The following is a 23,578-nucleotide window of genomic DNA, read 5'->3' on the forward strand; positions in this document are numbered from 1 at the left end:
TAGAAATAATTTTTAAAGTTTCAGAAAAGGCTGTAGGAAGTTGTGATAAAGAGGATACAATAGAATCAAAGTTTAGTTGAATATTTGTATTGCTTTGAAGCAAAGATTTGGCGGATAGAAATTGATTTAATTGATTTACTGCAATATTTGTCTTAGCTTTAATTTCATTTTTAGAAAACATGTCGTCAATTTTTTTACAAGAAGTGGAGATTTTAAATAATTTTTTTTTTTTATATCTTTCGTCCTAGCTGCACCACTTTTCCTTTTATTATTGGTATCCATTTTCACTACAGTGTAGTGTGTAGATATAATTTATAGAACTGTAGTGTGTAGAATTAGTAATATTCTAATATATAACTATAGAAGTATATAACTTATGAAATAATTAGTAAATATATTTTTAATTTAATCAAAAATCGAAAATAATAAAGATATAAACATAAACCATAAGATAAGGTCATATCTGCCTTATCCAGAGTCACAGTTTAATTATAGAACAATTATTAACGATCATTTGATAGAATGAAATACGATAACAACTAATCGATTTCAGCGCCAGATTCTTGTAACAAGCTCCATCCACTTGCAAGCATTATCATACCTAATGTTTCGTCTATGAATATAATAGTATTATAATATTATCTATAAACCTAGGATTTACACGCCAGTGGATAAAGAGATACTGATATCAAATTATCAACTATCTAATTAAAGGACACAATAATATTATAATATTATTTATGATTAGCCGGGAAAAGCAGTGCATACACAATTAAAGATTGGCAAATTGAAGGCCATAGTATAAATGATGCCTAGGCCAGGCCAATAGTAGACAACAAAATTACAGGGTGTGCAAGTGCACACCCTGCCCCCCCCCAAAAAACGGCGCCCCTGATGTACCTCTAGCAGTTGGGGAAACCTAGGATTTACCAGTAAGTAATAGGTTTTACCGGTATTCGTAGTTCGTACTTTTACCGTAACATATACATATAAACCTTATATATTTATAATTTATAACAGTTAATATCATTTCTAGGCCTTACACGCACTAAAAATCACGAAACAGTACAATTTTGAAATACGCTCAAATAAGCTCTATAATACCTACCTGATACCTCTATAATAATTAGTATTTTTTATCAAACCTCCGTGAAACATTTTGTACTTAGCAGTTCATCACCACATACAATCACTGGTCAACTAGTAAATAATGCAAACAATGCAAATATATACAAATCCAAACTCAGCAATAAAATATTTTTGATTTTATTTAAAATCAATGTCAGTAAAATAAAAACCCAACGTTTTTTGATACAGATATTATTATTGTATTTAGTTAAACATCTAATAATGATGATATATTTAATGTTATATAATAATTATGAAACAATTTATTTTGTTAATTGTAGTGACTACCTACTTCCTAATTTAATAGTAAAGTTAATTTTATTGATAAGAAAATAAAATATGTTTAGGTTATACATTGCAACACGTTTATTATTTCTTAAATCATTGATGATATTCTCTTTACGATGAAATCTTAATTTTAAATTCTTGGCAATAGTTCTGACTAAATATATTACATGATTTGCTTTAGCATCCTCACCAAACTATGATCATGTAAACATTTAAAAACAGATTCATTCATATTTCGTAAACATTGACCACTTATATCTCATTATGTTTAAATTATCTGTTGCTTCCATTATTCTGAATTCTGATTCAGCTAGTTTACACAAATAAATAACATTAGGTGAATCATTTATGAGTCCGTTTTGTGTGTTTGAAGAATCACAAGTCGAGATATAATATGATTAGTTGACGTTAAAACTCAAATACAAAAATTGCATTTAACAAATTGTTTACTTGACTAGCTATAGTTAAACTATCTATAGTTTCTCTATATCTATAACTAACAATAGGTATCTACAACATAAAGTGAAAGTATCTCAAGTTCATGATCATTTAAGTGAATCTAATTTTCAAAAATGATTAGCATCCAAAGATTCGATTGATTTCTGATGGTATACTTAATTTGGCCCTTGCAACCACAGCTCACAGTGAAATTGGCAACTAATATCAGCACTTTGCGTTTTGAGATCCAGTCACTTCACAAATTGATTAATATTCGTTTATAAGCACTTTCAAATAGGCGGGCTATCGGTTTATTATTATGACCTATACGGCTACCAGGTCATTTACTTAACACGAGTACATCGAGATATGACGATGATATACAAATAGTTGTAGAACACTAGGTTCGGATTTGAATACTTCATGCAGTGACAGTGGTCAGTGTCACAGTTAAATCAAAATGTTGTTACTAAACACTCGTTCATTTTTCATATTATACAAACTAAGAAACATATATAATAGACAATTCGGTCATGTGATTATGAGTTATGACTAATTATGGATATATATTTCGTTTTCGTATTGCTGAGCTTGTTGAATGGTTATTGAACTATTGCGGTTGTGTCTGTATCTGTAATGTAGTGTGTACTGTCGGATTTCTCGGTCAATTTCAAGCCCATTTATTTTTAGACTCCTCGTATTGCATTACAGGGGCGGTTCCAGAGACTTGGTTGGGGGGGCCTAATAGTTGTAATTTTCACAAAACTTGTAACAACAAATATTAAATAACAATTTTTACGACTTTTATTATTTATTTTTAGAATAATAACAATACAATTCTTATCAAAACAATATTCTTAGTATTTCCCCAAGTTATTTAGTATTCTCGTAGTCCACACAGATAGTAGATGCATGTTACAACTCATACACCGACGTACCTCCAATAATTACATACTTTTACGTGGGTCTATAATAGTCGATACTATCATATGTTTTTTGTTAGTAATTTTTTGTTAGCAATAAACAATTTTTTAGAAATACGGGTTTTGGGCCTTGGAGGGGCCTAGTCCCCCCCCCCTGGAACAGCACCTGATGAAATGGTATTATCATTTTCCATTTAAATAGCATTTAAATTTAACATTTATAATTTAAATATTTAACCATAAACTCAATATTTTTAAGTTATTCGTTATATGTACACCTACCTTTTAAATAAATATCCACCAGCCCACTTAATCCAAAATAAATTTTTGATGCAGCGAAATAAGCTGCACCCGCTGCATCCGTGTGCACACCGCACACCTTAACTTTAACTAGTAGAAAATAATTACAATCTTGCCCAGCTTTATTGGAGGGAGATTATAGCATAATTTTAATACTTGTGTAGTTGTGTCTGATAACATACTTCAGAACTTACCAGAGTAGGGAATCATCTAGAATTTAACATAACTTGCAGCATTAACCACTTAACCATTAGAATAAATATTATCTTATTTGTACGCATGTGTATAAGCATGGTTCTCACTTAAAGGTATTGTATTTGTATTTAAAGTTAACTAAGTCACTCAGATAAGCTAAGTTAATACAAAAGTTAAACTAGTAAAGTTATTAAATTAATGTAAAAATGAACTAAAACGTTTTTTAAATAAATGAGCTAGCCCACTGCCCACCTCTGTGCCTATATTACTTGGATCATACACCAGAGTATTTTTTAAATTTCATATTGATACACATTAGGTATAGTTATAATTCCTATTTAAAAAATATTTTTGCGATTATTGATTGACTTTATAATATAGGAAATGTACATTAACGAACCTCTCAACCTTTGCCTACTCTCTATCGTGTCGTGCATTATTATTTAACGCGTCGCGCGTCGTCTTAAGTTTCCAATGTTTCGATGAGCTGAACTGTGCCGCTGTAGTTATAACTTATACTATCTTATTAGTTATTACAATTTACAATATGAGTATATAACCAGGCTCTGGTGTTACTGTTAAGTTTAAAAAAATCATAAATCTTATATACCTACAAGTATATTATGATCTGTGGACTATGAAAAAAATTCAACATTGTCCACAATTTAACCAATAAAATATTTATAAAATTAAAAAATATAAATATACGTAATGCTATGGGAACTATCTACGCATTTATATTTAAAATTAAGATTAGGTATACTTACATGAGTATTATAATACAATTAGGCATTTGGAAAGGTTCAGTGGAGAGGAAGTAGAAGAGACCTGACAATTTTGAAAAAAATACAAATCGATTGTAAAAATATTATCAAATGCGTAAATTAATTTTTATAAATAATATACATATTTTGACCGGGAATTACACGACAAATTGTTGAAATTCGTAGGAACACGGTGGTTAACGGCATTAAAAATAATTACATTTGCCTAATCGGTAACATCAATCAGACAGTACCATCATTAATTAAATTAAATATAATTATAATAAAAAAACAGTAGAAGTTACTCTGTTGTATAGTAGGAGTCAAGAAAATTTAATCGACATTACTTAAAGAAAAATTTTTAAATGTCTTAAAATAGCATAAAAAAGTCAAAATATTTTGAAAATGTTATCATGCATGGAAAATTATAAAACTAAACATTTTTTGAAAATTCCATGTACCTACCTCTAATTATTCGTTTTCAAATTACATAAAAATAAGAAAATCGTTCTGTGAGAAATCGGGTGAATACCCAATGTAAAAAAAATTTGACGATTATCAAAAATGAATTTAACTTTACAGTAGACTTTTTCCTTTTGTTAAAATATCTAAGAAAACTTATGGAGAATATTGTATTACATTTTAAAATCATAGAATTAAATACAATTTTTATGAATTTCTAACTTTAAATAATTTGCAAACGAATCTCGTCAAAGTTTTAACTTCAGACGTTCATAAAAATATATTGTGGATTTACGCTCAATTTGTTTTTTTAATTTCCACCAACAACAGCTTATGAGGAACGTTGTTTTAAATTTTTAATGTATTGTAATTAACAAAATATTTGTTTATTAACACTAATTAAAAAAACCAATACAAATCGAAAACTTCTCACGGCTATAATTGCATGGTCGGAGAGACACCTATAATCTTGTGTGCTTGGTTGCATTCCAGTTATCATAAAGATATCTTTAGTATCCAATACATATTATCGATCTTTGTTAGGTTATCACTTATTATCATTCTTCATACATAACTCATAGCCTCATAGCTGTAAACATCCGTCGAAAACCAACAATATTATTTATAATTCACAATCGTCACCACTTGTTTAAATTCATTGCTAGTTACTACATGTTAAGTCATTTTATATGCATCAACGATGAAGCAGAATTTTGTGAACGTACTTTGTTATCTCGACGAGTCTCTCAAATACTACTTGGTACCATCGTAATTGTCTCCCAATATTTATGAAAGGTAAGTACCAATATTTTTGAATTATTGATTACCTAAATGCCTGAGTGATTTAGTCTATAATATGATGTAGTATATTAACCTATTCTCACCTTGTTATTACTATTTTCCTTACTTTTTGTAATAGTTCAATTTGTCCCGACAAATACTAGTTTAAATCGTAAATTTAAAATATATATATTGTATGTCTGCTGCTACATGCTCTGATAATTTTTACAATGTAATATAAACTAAACTATAATTTAGGTTTATAATACATGGGAGAAATTACAATCTGTAGATTCTGTACACGTCATTACATTAAATTAAAATAGATACATTCATATAATAAATGTATACTCAGAGTTCAAGGTACTATCAATAAAAAACTCTTCTTTAAAACAGCAGTTTTCTATTAAATTAAAAACAGTTTAAATTAACTTTTAACCATAATTTTAATGCTCAATATAAATTGAACAACGTCAATGTTTCGCAGTACACCACCTACCAAACTTTTTTTTTCTTTTGTCGGGCCATTCATACTAAATAAACCTCCATTAGAATCACACCATCTTTAAGTTTTAAAGACATTTACATCTATCAAAATGGATACTTCAACAAACTGCAGACTGTATGTTTATGTTATCCTAGAAATCTATCATATTTCTAGATTTACTTTTTAAACCATACTATCAAATCGTTTATTAAAATTGTACTTCATTTTACTAAGTATTTTATTTTGCAATATATTTGCCTACTAGAAACGGCCTTTAATTTCTACCATACCTAAAAATAATAATGAAGTTAGATGTAAGATCTCATTGGCCCCCACACAAACCTGTTCAGTTAACACCTAACTTATATTTTTGAAAAAAAAAAATATGGGTGTTCGTTTTGTATGTGACCTACCAGACCGATAATTAATTTAAAAACAGTCACATTAAAAATCATAAAATTAGGTTATTTTATTATTGCAGATTACATTCAAAATCAGTCAGCAAAATATCGGTAAAAAAAAAATTATAAACAAAAAGGTATAAAATTATTTTATCATAAATTATGTTTGGCAATATACTTTTTTTTCATCACTTAAAAATCTTAAAAAAATTATATATATTTCGGATTAACGACAGAACACGTACTGATAGTACTGTCAGTTCATAATGTTAGAATGACAAAATATCTATTGGTAAAAAATACTGAACATAATATTAATATAATAAATTTATAAAGATAAGCAAGCATAGGTTGTCCGTACCTAAAATATAAATAATTAAGTTTAATGTTATTATGTATTAGAAATTTATTCAGCATACAAAGTTAATTCAATGTAAAGATGCACATATTAATATTAACCACAAACAGCAACAAAGTAAAATGTTCGTTAGTGCAGGTGCATTCACTTTGTGAAAATGTTCAAATTATTTTTCATAAATTCATAAAAAATGTGTTTTCATAGCTGATATTTGCAAATTGAATAAAAGATTCTTCATAAATCTTTCTACCTTAAACGATAAAAAAAAGTATACCAGAAAGAAAAAAATTTTTTTTTAGGGACATTAGATATTTACCCACAAATTAACCAATGTTCCTCATAAGTTGCTATTATAATAGCAGTTCAACAATATTAAAGTTCCATAAGCACAATTATTTTTATAAGCATTTCATTAAAGATCAAATTTTGAAAAAATTTGTTAAAATCACAAATATTTGCAAATTATTTTGAAACTTAAAACTAATAAAATGTTCAATTCTCATAGCTGAGAATTTAAAATTTCTTAAATTTATTTAATAGTGTAACTCAAAAATATAAAAATTATATAGTTACAGCCTTTTTCAATAGATATTTTTAAGTTCAAATGTGGAAAAAATTATTTAATTAATTTCCTTTTAATTGTACTAGTTATTTTTATTAGAGCATATAATGAGTTTTAATATTGTTCTTGATCACATTTATTCATTTTAAGGATTGATAACAATACAATTCATTTAATTATAATAATTTATTTTAAATTTTTTTTCAGATTATACATCTATTGCTGTGGTACTTAATATATCAGACAACATGGTAAAATGTGCAGTTCTTAGGGATTGACAATTGTGAAGTAAATCTTTGTGATTAATAATTCGGTTTAATGGTTTAATTTGTTAATAACTTACACCAAGATCTATTTACAATCAGAATTCTGTAATGATTAAAAGATGTTTAAACCTAACAATTATAAATAAAACTGTTATACAAAACATATCATGTACACACTAGTTAAATTAGCATATCTTTCATGTGATGAAAGTGAAAGACACTGGTATAATACTGTCCCTAAGAATGTTATCAAAATCAATATTAAAAGTTGTTGTGATGAACTTATTCAATATACCAAGGGGATTAGAATAAAAAACAAATCGAATACTGTATTATGTGCCACTGCCTCGAAATATGGACATTTGGACTGTTTGAAATTTGCTCGGCTAATGCAATTTTCTTGGGACAGTAGGACATGTTCTGCAGCGGCCAGAAATGGAGAACTAGATTGTTTAATATATTCACATGAAAGTGGCTGCCCTTGGAACAAACACACATGTTCTAATGCTGCTAATAATGGACATTTAAATTGTTTAAGATACGCACACGAAAACAATTGTCCGTGGAGCTTGAGTACAACAGACTGTGCTGCAAAAGGTGGACATTTAGAATGTTTAAAATATGCTCACATTCATGGATGTCCATGGGATGAAAGAGCATGTATGCTGTCAGCGTCTAATGGAAATTTTGAATGTTTAAAATATTGTTTCGAAAATGGATGTTTGTGGGACGAAGACACGTGTACATGGTCAGCGTATAACGGACATTTAAACTGTTTGCAATATGCACACAAAAATGGTTGCATATGGAACAGTAATACCTGTGCTAAAGCTGCAGCAGGTGGACAACTTAAGTGTTTAAAATATGCTCATGAAAATGGTTGTTTATGGGATATAAGTACAAGTTACAAAGCTGCAGAGAGAGGACATTTGGGTTGTTTGAAGTATGCTCATAGTAATGGATGTCCGTGGAATGAGCACATAACATATATTGCTGCGGCCAAAGGAAACCTAAGCTGCTTAAAATATGCACATGAAAAAGGATGCCCATGGAATGAATCAACATGTGCAGCATCTGTCAAAAATAAAAATTTGGACTGTTTAAAATACGCTCGTCAACACGGCTGTCCGTGGGATAAAAAGACACGCACACTTGTTCTTAGTGATAAACTCTTAAAAAAAAAAACAAAAAAATTGCTAATAGATCTAGAATTTGAGATGTATTTTAGACATTAAGTAACTAGTTTTCCTGTTATTGTACACTGTGGTTAATACAATTATGGGTATAATTCTACATTACACCTGTTTTTATAATTACTTTAAAGCCATAGGGCACATTTAAAATTCTCTTTGAATATTTAAACTTAAATTTTTTTTATAAATATATTTAAGATTGCTAAAATAAATGTAATATTAAATGTATAACATCATTTTTTAAAATACATCTATACTCAATAAGATAATTATTCTATTTTATGAAAGAAGAGCTATAGACAACATAACAAACAAGATATTAAAATGTGTGACGACTGAAAATATTTGATGTTTATAATAAGATAAGATTGGATCAAGTTTAGTATTATATGAGGCAAATAATTTATCCTCTATAATAAATTGTCATGTGATATTTAAAATAAGTGTTTCCTCCCCACTGTTCAATATCGTTATTAACTTGAAAAACATGTCTTTTGTAAATTATTAAATTAATTTAACATTGAAAATCATATATCTTTTTTTTTAAGAACATTAACAATATCATTCTTGAAATAATTTAGTATAGTATTTCATTAATATTGAAGTATCTTGGTCATTTCTTATTTAATTTTAATTTTTATTTAATGGCTTATTGATTTGCTATAATTATTATGTCTGCTGCATTTTTTTATATATACTACTCAGTTTTTAAATTAAGTTTAATCTATTTTATACAATTAAATAAATATTTTATACCAATTTTAAGTGTATGCATCAAATTATAGTCGTTTTTGTTAGGTACCATTTAATATTGATAGTGTATATAATAGTACTATCTATATTCTATGCTCAATCATAATATTCATAACATATACCCATGACTACAAATGATGTATAAACTTAAATAATGTAAAGTTATTTTTAGATATTGCAATGCTACTATTATAATGTACTATTATCATACTGAATTTTGTTATATTGATTGTAAATTAATTAATTAAAATTTGTAATAATTAAATAAAGTTATAAAAAATATCTAATGTATTATGTACTAATATATTGTACTTAAAAAAAATTAGGGATCAAAACAGCTACTGTTATCAATAAATTTATATTTTATATGTGATATCCAATGTTTGGTATAACCATAGACATTATATTACTAGACGGAGCATCCAAACGTGGTGTGGTCTCGTGATAGAGAGGCTGCAGTCATATACCTACACATTTATTGTAGAATCAAAAAAATCATATGTGAATGTGACATATAGCGCAGTACTACCCGAATAGTGTAGTCACATCTGGCTGCTCTAACTACATTCATAATCTGTCAATAAGTATAAAGTCTATGGGTATCACATTATTTATATCAATGACTATTAAATAATACCAGTATCAACTTGCCAACATATTGCAAATATATATTGAGCTTTACTCACTCAAAAATGTATTTTTGAAAGTCAACATAAAAAATAAGTTTGACCCTGATTCCTAGATAACAGTTATGTACTAGAAACTTATAAATAATCAATTTAAATTGTTCTACAAATGCTTGATGTATACAAAATAAAGATAGCAAGTACTTACGATATATATGCTGTTTTATAATGAACGTAATAAAACATACTTATTTTTGGAAAAATATATTTTTTTAAAGGCATTCAAACAAAACTTTTAATTGATAAAATAATAAATATATAATAATCACAGAGATATTTAACACTTGAAATCACCAACAATTTTAAAAAAATAACGAGCAAATGAGTACATACGTAACTCATAATCTCTTAGTGTATTATAGAGCTTTTAAGTATAAATTTAGAAAACCAAATTCATTTTTGAATTCTTAAGTAACATACAGTTGTTCTTCACTTATGATGGATAAAACTTTTTTGATTTATCCTTAGCGTGATCTAATAATAATTGACAAGGTTTAAACGGTAGACCATAATCATTTTGGAATGTTTGCATTTTTGACACAAGCTTATCAGCACCATACCAATCAACCCATCTGAATGGACCACCTGAAAACGGAGGAAATCCAAGACCAAACACAGCACCAATATCACCTTCGGTCTAAAACATTAGATAACATCATAAACAATAGTAAAATACATTTTACATAATACATACATATTTTGATATTTTCTAATGATTTCATTTGTAAACAGATAACAGTGTAAAAATTCATACAGAAATTTAAAAAAAGCAAACCTCTTACAACTCAATTTATTTCTTAATAGTATATAAGTTAAAAATTATTTTTAATTATAATGGAAAATATTTTAAAAACATGCTTTAATGATATCCCATAAAATAAAATTCAATTACTTTTCTTTGAAAAAGTAGAAAACATAATACATGAACAGAAGTAAGTTGGAATACTGGTTCAACAATGAAAATCGTAAACTGGATTCAAAATAAAATGTATTGATAATTTATTAAATTATGGTATTATTTTATTCATAATTTTAAATAAAAACTATTTCATCACAATGAACATTTTTTCATCAAGAAACAGGAAAATTACTTAGTTATTCAGAAATCCATTAGCACTTATGTTGAACATGTACACTATTTTTAATTACTGATTTATTCATGGGTACTTAAGTGTATTTTGTAATGAAAAGTCAACAAAAGTTTACCAACTAAACCAAATTATTAATATAATAGGATCATATATATATATATATATATATATTATAATCAAGTCATGCATACCGGACTATTAAGAATTGATTCTTCCAAACATAAAACTGCTTCATTTACAAATCTGGATACCATACGAAGTTGTTGATTTTCAACAGATTGTTCACCTAATGGTTGAAGCTTGAATTTTTCCAATAAACTGATAGCTTCAGTATTTTCTGGTCTACTTTTGGTACCAGCTTTGTACACAAAGTAACCTTTACCAGATTTTCTTCCTAAAATGATGTTAAAAATAAATACGATTTTCAAAATATTTTATTATTTTACAACTACAACAATCATTAACAATAATTTGGGTGCCAGAAAATTATTAAAAATTAAAAACATATTCATACATATTTTAGTTTTTAAAAATATAATAAATTAAAAAATTGATTAGGTAACCAAGCCTAAATATTGCATTCATCTTTTGTTAAATGTAATAAATTGACTTAATATGTATTTTATTCTAACTATACATTATATTATACTACTAGATTTTGAGCACAGTGATTTATGTATTGGTTTAACAACAATGTGTTTTAAAATTTAATTTTTTTAAATAGCTGTCATCACCTTTTGGAGTAATGAAATTGGATCAAATTTGAGGTTATTTGATATAAAGTTCTCATAAATTGTTTTAATGATAAAAAAATATCAAAAATACAGTCAATTTTTATTATACAAGTTCATTACACCTATCGTGGAAACTGGTTTAAGAAAAAAGTACATAATAATTAGGTTTATTTTAGGCTATGAAAGCTTGTGATAATAGTATCTTGTTTATTACAGCATTAAAATATTAAAATACCATAAAGTAATAAACAAAGCTACAAATAACAGTTGTTGATACCAGATATTCTATTTAAATATTTATAAGCAAAACAACCCCACAACCAAAATAAAATTTTGTTATAGAAAACCTGAAAACACTTAGACCTTGGTATGGTATCTAGTACGTCAGTATTATCAATGGTCACCATTCAGTGATTCAAAATTATTCTTTCATTAATTATTTGTATTGGTTTAAGGTAAACCTTGAATTTTGAGATTGATATTTGTGGTTTTTTTTATTTTAAACTGTCATTTTATTCAAATGGCTTTGTATTGTTAAATATGTAAATGAGATAGGGTACAATTAAATATAACTTATTGGAGAAGGACACATTGATTCGTACAAAATAAAACATCCGAAAAAAGATATAATTACACCACCTCTACCAATTTGTTCTACAACCAATTACTTTTCCAAAAAAAGAAAAATTGAAGAAACCATTGTTTCAGGTATGTAACTAAAAATGTATATTAACTATTTATATTTATTATTTAAATATTTTATTATGAATCGAAAAATAATGTTATAGAAGCAGAGTACAACTTCAATGTCTGTGTCAGTACTTTATTTACTTGAAGGTTAATAGTTATAGTATAGCAGTGCATAATTAAATATATTTGTATTGTTGATCGCTTTTTTATAGCATTAATTTCTTAACTTTTAACATGTCTATTATAATTTATTGAAAAATGATGGGTTGTATACATATTATTGTTTAGAAGTGTGAGGCCGCCTCACACTAATTTCGGAATTTTACTTGATAATTTTATTATTTTTACTAAAATTGTATACCATTGAACTTAAGTTAAACAAAAAAAAATTTAGAGTAGTGCTGTTAATGTTGCGAATTGACCTTTTATTTATTAAAAATAGAATATCCCGGGGAAAACTAATTCAGAACCTCTAGCTACATCTCACCAAAATCATCCCTTACCTAAGAAGCCACTGTCCACCATGCTTTTTAAGACATTGAGATCACCACCACTGAATCGTTCACCAAAGACCTTTGCTAAGTCAGTTGCTATATGATAACCAACATCAATACCAACTTCATCTGATAATGTTGCAGCACCAACCGGGAATCCAAAACTTTTAGTAATTGTATCCAATTGTTTTGGATTTACACCTTCCTAAAAATTAAAATTACTCTTTATTGTATGAAATAAAAGGAGTATTGTTATTTATATTTAATGATTTAAAGAATCATACCTGCAATAATCGCATTGCTTCAGATAACATGGTACTCAAAATACGTGTAGTATAGAATCCTGGGCCATCTTTTACTACAATTACAATTTTTCCTTGTTTTAAACCTAAAGATACAGCAGCAGCAGCAGTTTCTTTTGAAGTCTTATCAGTCGTGATGATTTCTAAAAGTTGCATTTTGTCAACGGGGGAGAAATAGTGCATTCCAATAACCTGAAAAATAATATTATATATTTACAATTGATTAAAAATTATTTTTGTTTTGAAATTATTATGTTTCTTTATATATCAAGACTGCTGAAACATAACAAATAATAGACACATATACAACAATTACTATTGCTGATTAATAATAAATAGTATGAACATTATTTTATTATTATTTAACCTAAATAAGTTTTGCTTCATTTTTTTATTCAGCATTACATAATATTAAAATCAAATTTAATTATGAAATTGGATAGTGATAGTTTGATATTATCGCATTATTTATCTTATGATATTTTTACTATGAATTAAAAACAATTTTCAGCAAAATTATTAATTAAATAATTTATCTAATTTTGACAGTTATAAGAAATTCTAAAAAAAATGTATATACCAGTTGAAAATAGTTTTTCAGATTTTATATTTAAATACTATTCAAAATTGAATAAAATATTTTACCTAAAACAAAAAATAAGCTTTGACTTGTATTACTCGTATATTTGTTAGAAATATTAAATGGATATAGTCAAAAACAATTGATGGTTAAATTTAAGAAAAAACTTACATTTTCAGGACGGCTACTACCCTCTGATATTTTCCCAATCGGTATGGCACTTGTGTTAGTTGCAATAATACAATGTTTAGGTACAACTTGTTCAAGCTCTTTAATAACTTGATGCTTTATCTTTATATTTTCAAATACTGCTTCAATGACAATATCAGCTTTTGAAAAAGATTCATACGACAATGTACTTGTCAAGTCAGATACATATCTGTCTTTTTCAATCCTGTAATAAATATTATAAAACAATAAAAAATATTATGTTTTAAAAATAAAAATTTGAAGTAAAATAATGTAGTTCCATAATATATACATATATACACTAGATTTTCTAAAATTGGTCTCAGAATTTAAGGAATATTTAGACATTTTATATTTATTTTCAATATTTTGAGCACTAATTCAAAATGCATACATGCCATTCGTTTCACAATTTAATAATGTTAATATTTTTCTATGTATTGTATGTAAAATAAACTCAAGAAGTCAAGAGGAAGTCCTATCTGCTTGTGTTATCTACTTCTTACTAATATACTAAAATTTACATTCAGCAGTGACAATTTTGTATGGTTAGCTGTTAGGGTAAATTGACTTATCAAACTAAGAAAACCTTATGTGTGATCTCTAGTCGAATTTTTTTACATTTTTTTTTCAAGCAGTTATGAGTATGTAAAATATTAACAATTAAAACTAATGATAATTCGCTTAAAATTAAAATATTTAAATAAAACTAATGAGAGATTACATATTATGATCCTACCTTGAAGTTCAATATTTAATATAATAGCTAACCACACACAATTGGAACTTCCAAACATACTTTATGGTATGTTACGATTTAATCAAACAGAGACATCATGAGAAAGTAAAATGTCTCTTAACATAATAGCTTACTTATGGAAAAAAATTATAATAGCACTTACGTAGTTAATTTCTTGCGTTTAACTGCACCAGTAAGACCTTTTTCAATTTGTGCAATACCTTTAGCAAGACCCTCTTTGTTTGTGTCTTTAAGTATTACTTGTAATCCTTTATCAACAGTCACATGAGCTATTCCAGCACCCATTAAACCAGCACCAAGAACACCAACAGTCCTATAAAATGAATTAATTTTGTTTAAATAATTGCATACAGGGAAAACACTGTATAAGCGTTGAAATACAGTAACAAATATATTTACAAATCTATTAATTAATTTGTGTTTAACATGTGAAAATGTTTTTCTTATTTTTACTCATATTTAGAAAAACAAATTTACTAACTTTAAAGCCAATTTAGGCTCTCCAAATTTATTTTTCTTGCATTCAGTTTGGCCTTGAAATAATCCAATTAAACCTTTGCTTTGAGGTGTCATAGCTAATTCGGCGAAACCATCACTCTCTGCAGCATACCCTTTTGTACTACCTTGAGCAATTCCAGTTTTGATGACATCAATTATCTAAAATTATAATAGAAAATACAATAATAACAATAATGGACACAATAGAAAAAAATGTTGCTTGGTTTTTAAAAAGTTACTTTTAATGGAGCAGGATATAGACCTCTGGTCATTTTTAAAACCTTGCCCTTAGCACTATCAAAAAATTTTTCTCGTAGCCATTCTTGTTGTAATGCTAAATCAATTGCTTTGTCTATTATGGTCTTGTTTTTATTTCTTTTTGTTAATTTATGCCCAGCAGCTAATTTTTTGGCTGCATCAATAGCAATTTCTTCCAAATACTCCAATGTTCTGTAATAAATGTATAGTATTAGTGCAAGCTAACTATTAAGTACATTAAATTATTTAAAGAAGTTGTAATTAAAAATCAAACCTTTCTGTCGGGGTGCTCAAACCAGGCCCAAGAGGAGTTACAAGTTGATCTATCAGACCAACTTTTAAGGCTTTATCAGCTCTATATGATTTACCAGTTAGAGCCATATCTAAAACAGTAGGCATAGCTACTAATTTTGGTAAACGTTGAGTACCACCACCACCTGGTAATAATCCTAACATAACTTCAGGCAGACCAAGAGCAGTATTTTTACTTTTTACGGCAATTCGGTAATGGCAAGCCATTGCAACCTAAAAAAGAATTTATATTATATGACTCTTCTTGTTATACAATAAATTAAGTAAAACATAACTTAACAATTATCAAATGAAAGTTTTTTTTACAACAGAATATTTAATATTATTATAGAAACTTATTAATTATTAGCTAAAATATAATATAATTCTTACTTCAAGACCTCCTCCTAAACATGATCCCATAATAGCTGCTACTACTGGCTTTGTTGATTTTTCAACTTGATTGAGTATGTTTTGACCATCACGGGATATTTTATGTACTTCTTCAGCAGTGCGGCATGATTGCAACATAGATATATCAGCACCAGCAATGAAACAGTTAGGTTTACCAGATATTAAAACACTTCCTTTAATTGATGGATCTTGATTTGCTTTATTTAAACTTGTTTGTAATTCATCCATTACATCATGAGACAAAGAATTTACCTACAATTTTTTATAATTGATTACATTTTTATCAAACAAATTGTATATATTTATAAACTTACTTTTGAGTTTGGGGTGTTTAAAGTTATAACTAAAATATCATCAATAACCTTCGATGAAGTATGTTTAATATCTTGACTCAATAACCTCCGACCTATAAAAAAAGAATTTATTAATTCTGAAATAAAATTGTCAATTAATTGTAATACAATGAAATGTTTGATTACAACAATATAATTGATAGCGTGTATTTAATTTTTTTCTATGTTATGTTATCTTTAAATTATTGAGCTAGTTTTAAATAGCTATAAGATAATAAAATTCATATTTAAAGGTTTCAAATAAAAAAAATAAATAATTAGTATCATAATAATAAAAATATTATTGACTTTCATGATAAATTGAACATTTTGGTATAAAATTAAAATGGGAGTACCGACTAAATATTTATTATGTTTGAAGAATTTAAACTAAATATAGGGTACACAAATTAAAAATTACATTTTAATAAATATTACTAGCTGGCGCAGCAATGCTTCCCTATTGCAAGATTTCTCAGATATTAATTTGTTATTTATTTTCTGGATGTTAAATAATTATTTGTATTTTAGACCACTTTTAGTCACGTCTCCGTAGTAATGTAACCATATAAATTTAGCGTCGCCACCATAATGTCAAAAAAAAATTATATCGCTTGTGTCAATAGAAAAATTGGTGCTTATTGCAACTTTTTTTTATTTAATAGAATTAATGTACAAAGCACTAAAATTAGAGTTCGTGTATGTAAATTTTGTAGGTATAACTATGGATAGAACAAAAAATATGAATTATGCCATTATTTAGATAATTTAAAAAATTTCTCTGTAATCGACGTTATCAACTTTTTCTGGATCGAGGGCAAAAATATATGAATTAAATTTGGATGTCACGCGTGACAGGGCGACATATAGTTGACCGCGAGAAAAACATTGATAGGATATTATGTTATCTATACTATTATATAAAATTGTATAAAATATAATTATTATTTATTCTTAATTTTCTACGACCGAGCTAACCGAGAAAACTACTTATTGGACGGTCGTGTAGTTTTTTTTAAATTAAAGAGGACATCACAGAGAAGGTTTTAGGCATAAATTTAGTCCGATAAAGTTAATAAATAATTAAAATAAACGTGTAAATTGTATACCTATACCTTTCTTAGTAAGAAATAGTCGCTGGCTGAAAATAAATAACAATCAAACTCGACAACCACACATGCTTCCAGGCAGGTCGGTATTGACGTGGAATAATAAACAATTATTATAATTATTAAGTTTAGCCAAAAAAAAAAACAATTAATTTTATCTGAATATCCAAGCAAATGTGTTATATTAGTTATTGGTAAAAAATAACAAATAACTAATCAAATTTTCACACATTGCATACTAAGATTGCTGAGTTGCATTTATAGCCGCTCATCGGCGTATCCACAGTCAAAATTAAAAATATTATTCATATAGAGTATACGCCCAGCATGGGGTACGATAATAATAATATAATATCCTACCTGATAATATAATGCTCGCATTATAATAAGCGAGTATCAAATATAGATTTGGCATTTTCAACAGGCAACGAAGTGCACGGGATCAGCTAATATTATATAATATTATTTTATATTTATATTATATTAATACATTGGTAGGATATTATATTATATTAAACTATTATTATCACAACATTTATTATTAATACTAATAATAGATACTCAGATAAAATTAATTGTTTTTTTTTTTTACTAAACTAAATAATTATAATAATTGATTATTATTCCACGTCGATACCGACCTACCTAGAAGCATCTGTGGTTGTCGAGTTTGATTGTTATTTATTTTCAGCCATCAACTATTTCTTACTAAAAAAGGTGTAGGTATTTTAATTTCAAGTTTATTTTAATTAATAATAACTTTATACTTATTTTTAATTGACAAATGTGGTACTAAAACCTTCAGCTGAGTGTCGGGTATAACAGTAAAAAATTTCAGCCAAATCTGTTAAGTAGTTTTCTTGGTTAGCGCGGTCGTAGAAAACCCCTTACAATTTTATATAATAGTATAAATAATATATATGTATGTACATAACAATAAATGTATAGAAACAAAAGTAGCATTTATAAACAACATATTCTACTTAAACTGTATAAATAAGTATTTTATCAATCAAAAATGTTCGATTGTTCAAAAAACTTGAAAATGTAAAGTAATGGTCCTTATAAGTTGTTATTAGTGGAAATAAAAATTTAAAAAAAATTGAGGGTAAATCGACAATCATTTTATTTTGAGGATCTTAAGTTAAAATGTTGATTAAATTCATCAAAATCACAAAAACTAGAAAATTATTTTTAATTAGAAATTTATAAAAGATTTGAAATTTGTACACAAAATTCCCCTTCAATTTGACTACATTTAACAAAAAAAAATTTACAGCAAAGTCAAATAAATTTTTTATGAGTATTTGATGTTAAAACATTGGATATTCACTCACAAATTAATAAATTCTCATACAATAATTTTTTTTTGATGCTGGAAATTTTCATCAAATGTTTATTTTATCACAATAAAATTTTGACTCATTTTGAGTTATTTATTGACATTTCCAATTTTTTTAGTTTCTTATTCTGCCAATGTCAGCAACATTTTAGTTCGATAAAAAAGCTTGAAAATTGAATAAAAGATTCCTTATCAGTTCTTATAATAGCAGTAAATAAATATTAAAGTTCAATAGGCACAATTAAGTTCAAATTTTGACAGAATTTATCAAAATCTTATAAATTTTCAAATTATTATAGACAAAATTAGATACTAAAACCAACAAAAATAATTTTAGTCACTCTGTTGTAGGTACTTTATAAATATTATTCATGGGTATTTGAGACTTTTAGAGTCTTATAATATATTGTATACAGTAAACACACAATGACATTTTAAAATAAAACTTTTTTGGCAAAAATTAATTTAATCTACTGTAGTACTAATTGCTAATAGTAAAATAAATTACCTCAATCACAATAATATCATAACATTTATTTAGTAATATTATAGGCTGACAGACCGCCTTTACTCAGAATCGTTTTTTGAAGACAATGATTATAGAATTAAAATTTAACATACCCAGTAACAGTGACTCACTAGACACCATGCTCATATTATAACAATAAAGTGATCAAGAATTAAAAATTGTAGTAACTAACAAATTATTTAAATGGACAAAGATTGCAATTAAAATTGTCAAGCATTTAGACATAAACATAAATTAATCATACATACAAACATGTTTGTAAAGGACAAAATTAACAATCAAAAGAAATTTGATTATGAAATACAATTTTAGTAAATAATAAAATTACCAGCTACTTTGTAATAAGGAAAAACATTTTGTATAATATAGTACAGTGATTATTGTTCTTAAATTATTTATACCTAAATATTTATAATGGGTATTTATGAGTATTTATAACAATAGGATTTAATTGTTATTTATTTGAATGTTATTTTTTCTGAATGTTAGGTACTTAAAGTTTAGAATTATATCTTAATGATATAAATTTTAACATATTATATTATTATAACAATAAATCAACTATAAAAATAATTATAGCATTAATTAGCATATTATGCTGTTCCATGAAGATTACTGTTGGTTGTAACAACAATGATATTTTTTGGTTAAAGAACAGTTAGTTTGTAATAATAAAATAATGTGGAAAAACAGTTTTAGTTTATTGTGGGATATATATAAAAATTTCAATATTTTCTCTTCTAGGTGTTAAACGATTAGTTTAAATTATTGTTACTTCACACACTACTATTTTAACTCATAGCTAAGAAATTTAAATTTAAATATTTTTATTAAAATGTCAAAATAATAGCTTTATCTATTAGAAATTTGTACATTATCCTATAGAACAGAATTGCATAGTTGTATTAAATAATCAAACATAGTTTTACTTTTGGAAGTATAATAATAGTTTAACTGTCTTATACAAATCTTTAAATTGTATTATAAAGTTGAAAAAATTAAGGTTTTAATTTTTGTTCAGCCTCGGTTAATCATGTTTTTACAATTTGAATTTTAGATTAAAAAAAGTTTTGCTGTACCTACATTAATAATACAATATATTTTATTTATAATTCATACATTCTTATATCATATTGTATTATAATTTGATAGCAATTGTTTTAAAAGTTGGGTATAATACTGAGTTTTGTAAGTAAGGAATAATAAATAATAAAGATGATTATAAAACATTTTGATTGTATATTTTTGATTTGAAGGACATATTTTTAAATTTTGAATAGACTCATGTCAGGGTGCACAATCACTAAACATTTTATGCATCAATAAGTGAGCTAGTTAATGGTCCCTAAATATAATTTAGTGACCTATGATTAATAAACCCTTAAAGTATTCGACCTTAGGTAACCTAGCATAATATTATATACATTTTTATCAGGTAATAATATTTCAATAAAAATTAAGAATACCTAGTTGATAAATTTAATTAAAAATGGATCAAAATTAGTGCCCAAACAATTTTAATATTTTTTTTAGAATATAAACCTAATTTGTTTAAAATTGATTTATACCTAATTATATTTAGATAGGTATTGTTTTATTATAATATAGGTATTTATATAAAATGATATACACGATACCTTAATATTTAACTAATAAAATAAAACTATTGTGTCCTTTAAAGCTATCATAGAAATTTGTCAGTGAAAATGTTCATATAAAATTGATAACAAACACTTCAAAAATTTCAGTAAAGGATTACATATTTTGATTTTTAAGTTTACTTTTGAAAAAATTATAATTACATGAGAAAATACAGAACGGACAAAATAAAAGCTACTTACATTATTAGTACTAAAAATAGTACATTTGTCACTATGAATTAAATAAAATATTGTTCTTTTATGGCCCTGATAAGGTTTCATTTATTATAATACAATCATAGTGATACCTAATATACCCACTCAAATATATTTAAGTAGGTAATAGATAGATTTAAAATTTTGAATAATATATATTTTTTGTGTGTAATATTTAAGCTGATTTTAGTAAAAAAAACATTAGATATTAATAATAAATTAATAAAAACATTTTTATTTGTGATCATAATTGAAAATATAATTATTATTAAACTGGCTTCAAGGACTTTTTAAAATACAACCAGGAAGTTGATACAATGATTGGATGATCATTTTTAGATGACCCATAAAAACAATTTTAACTCATTACATTTATTCATTTTCTAGAAGATCATAAACAAAATAAAGTTCTTAATTAAATTTTTTCAATATAAATTTAGAACTTTATACTCAGCAGATCACATTTATGCCCGTATGCAGAGTCATTTTATGTGTCACATAAGACATATTTATGTGACACATAACTTCTTTTAACAATTTTGTCTTGCACAGTAATAGTTTTGTAAATTTAAAAATTAGAGTGAACTGACCTTTAATACAATTTAAAGGTAAGATATAATATAGAGCTAAAATATATTAAAAATCATATGAGGTGCCCCACATAACAATATCATCTTTAAATTTTATGAGAGGTCAATTCAATTTAATGTTTAAATTTACAGAGCTAAATGTGATCTTCTAAGAGCAAAATTTGGTATGTTATACACTTGTAACACGGAAACAATAAATGTCTGTGTAACGTCCTTTTAACATAGATAATATCCTATCAATAGACAATCTAAGAATACACCTCGAGTTACTCAGTGGCTTATCATAAACATAAATAATATGGTGATCGAATTAAAAAAATTATATTATAAATTTAAACAGTTTTAATTATAATGATACAATAACCCTATTTTACCGCTTATACCTATGGTTGTTTTAGTACCTTGGAAAATGAAATATTTATTAAAGAAAATAAATGTATATAAATACATAACATTACAAGTATGTATGAAAAACATTTTGATGATTTAAAATTTCTCAGATTATTTTTCATAAACGAATTATTTTATCGTTTGAATAAGATGATCGATTTTGTATGGTTGGTAAAACCTTAACTTATAATTCTGTATCACTATTAGAATGTGTATTATTAAAGCTATTATTATTATTTACTATTATTAAAGCTCTGAATACATTACGATACGTATAAAATACAATTAATTGAATATTTTTATGGATAGGGAGGTAGGTGTACATGTATCATTTACCTTTGTTAGGTTTGTTGGCTTTAGCAATCAATTTGCTAGATTGAACACTATTGTACACATTAGACATACAACAGTAACAATAACAACGACATCACAATAATTATTCTATTATATGGATTAATGCTGTAAAATTTAATTCATAAATACCTGTTGTCAGGGCTCGCTTGACGTTGATCAGCGACATTTCGTTCGAAATACCCACAAGTCTGCACAACGCCATTGTGTGTATGTGTGTGCGGGCGCGCTTAAGGATCAAATGGATCGATAAACGGGAAGAAAAAAAGCTGCAGCAAAGACTTACAGCAATGTCATACGTGACAAACAAATGAAATTGAAGAAAATCACGCACGCACGCACACAGTCTTGTAACTCTGTAAGGCCAATGGCGTTATCACACTGCAGTCCCCATATCACTTATGAATGCAGTTAGTTATTGATAACGTGACATTTTATCGCCGTGATAACACACGAACGTGCATGCCACCGTAATCGCGGTGCCGTGATGGGGCAATTAATGGTGATACTACAACTGGCACTCGGACACAACAAACTCTAATAGTCTAATGTCAACCATGAAAAAATTAAAAAATTTTGTCATGATCTCAACCTCGAGCCTTTACTTTAGTGTCCAGTGAATGTTGGTGGCACTTGAAAATCAAACTATAATACCTATAGGAAATAATATTCGTCGTGTTTTAACAACCAAACAATAAATATTATTATTTTAATATTATGATCGATGATTGTCGTTGACCGTTGTCCAAGTTACAAAATCCTTAGTCGGCGTAATCATAATATATTATGCCGTG

The 23,578-nt window shown here is 26.5% G+C and overlaps 2 protein-coding genes across 3 annotated transcripts; one reads left to right on the forward strand and one right to left on the reverse strand.

The window, feature by feature from the left end:
- The first annotated feature begins 5,040 nt into the window (after window positions 1–5,040).
- On the forward strand, window positions 5,041–8,684 carry LOC111037203. 2 transcript variants are annotated; one of them, XM_022319603.1, is made up of 3 exons: window positions 5,041–5,293; window positions 6,247–6,303; window positions 7,294–8,684. In XM_022319603.1, exon 3 carries the CDS (start codon window positions 7,520–7,522, stop codon window positions 8,585–8,587), a length of 1,068 nt encoding a protein of 355 aa, XP_022175295.1. In that variant the 5' UTR covers window positions 5,041–5,293; window positions 6,247–6,303; window positions 7,294–7,519; the 3' UTR covers window positions 8,588–8,684. The 2 variants fall into 2 exon arrangements, with proteins under 2 accessions (XP_022175295.1, XP_022175294.1); XM_022319602.1 differs by lacking the exon at window positions 6,247–6,303.
- A 1,507-nt stretch (window positions 8,685–10,191) lies between these two features.
- LOC111037195 (trifunctional enzyme subunit alpha, mitochondrial) lies at window positions 10,192–23,151 on the reverse strand. Its single transcript, XM_022319592.1, has 12 exons — window positions 22,917–23,151; window positions 16,600–16,691; window positions 16,265–16,537; window positions 15,855–16,105; window positions 15,562–15,772; window positions 15,306–15,481; window positions 14,967–15,137; window positions 14,047–14,269; window positions 13,278–13,487; window positions 13,003–13,198; window positions 11,267–11,469; window positions 10,192–10,621 (listed from the first exon to the last, which is right to left on the reverse strand). The coding sequence occupies exons 1-12, from the start codon at window positions 22,987–22,989 to the stop codon at window positions 10,418–10,420; spliced, it is 2,283 nt and encodes a 760-aa protein (XP_022175284.1). The 5' UTR covers window positions 22,990–23,151; the 3' UTR covers window positions 10,192–10,417.
- Window positions 23,152–23,578: the final 427 nt, after the last annotated feature.

Source organism: Myzus persicae, unplaced genomic scaffold (assembly GCF_001856785.1).
Source record: "Myzus persicae strain clone G006 unplaced genomic scaffold, MPER_G0061.0, whole genome shotgun sequence".
NCBI lineage: Eukaryota > Metazoa > Arthropoda > Insecta > Hemiptera > Aphididae > Myzus > Myzus persicae.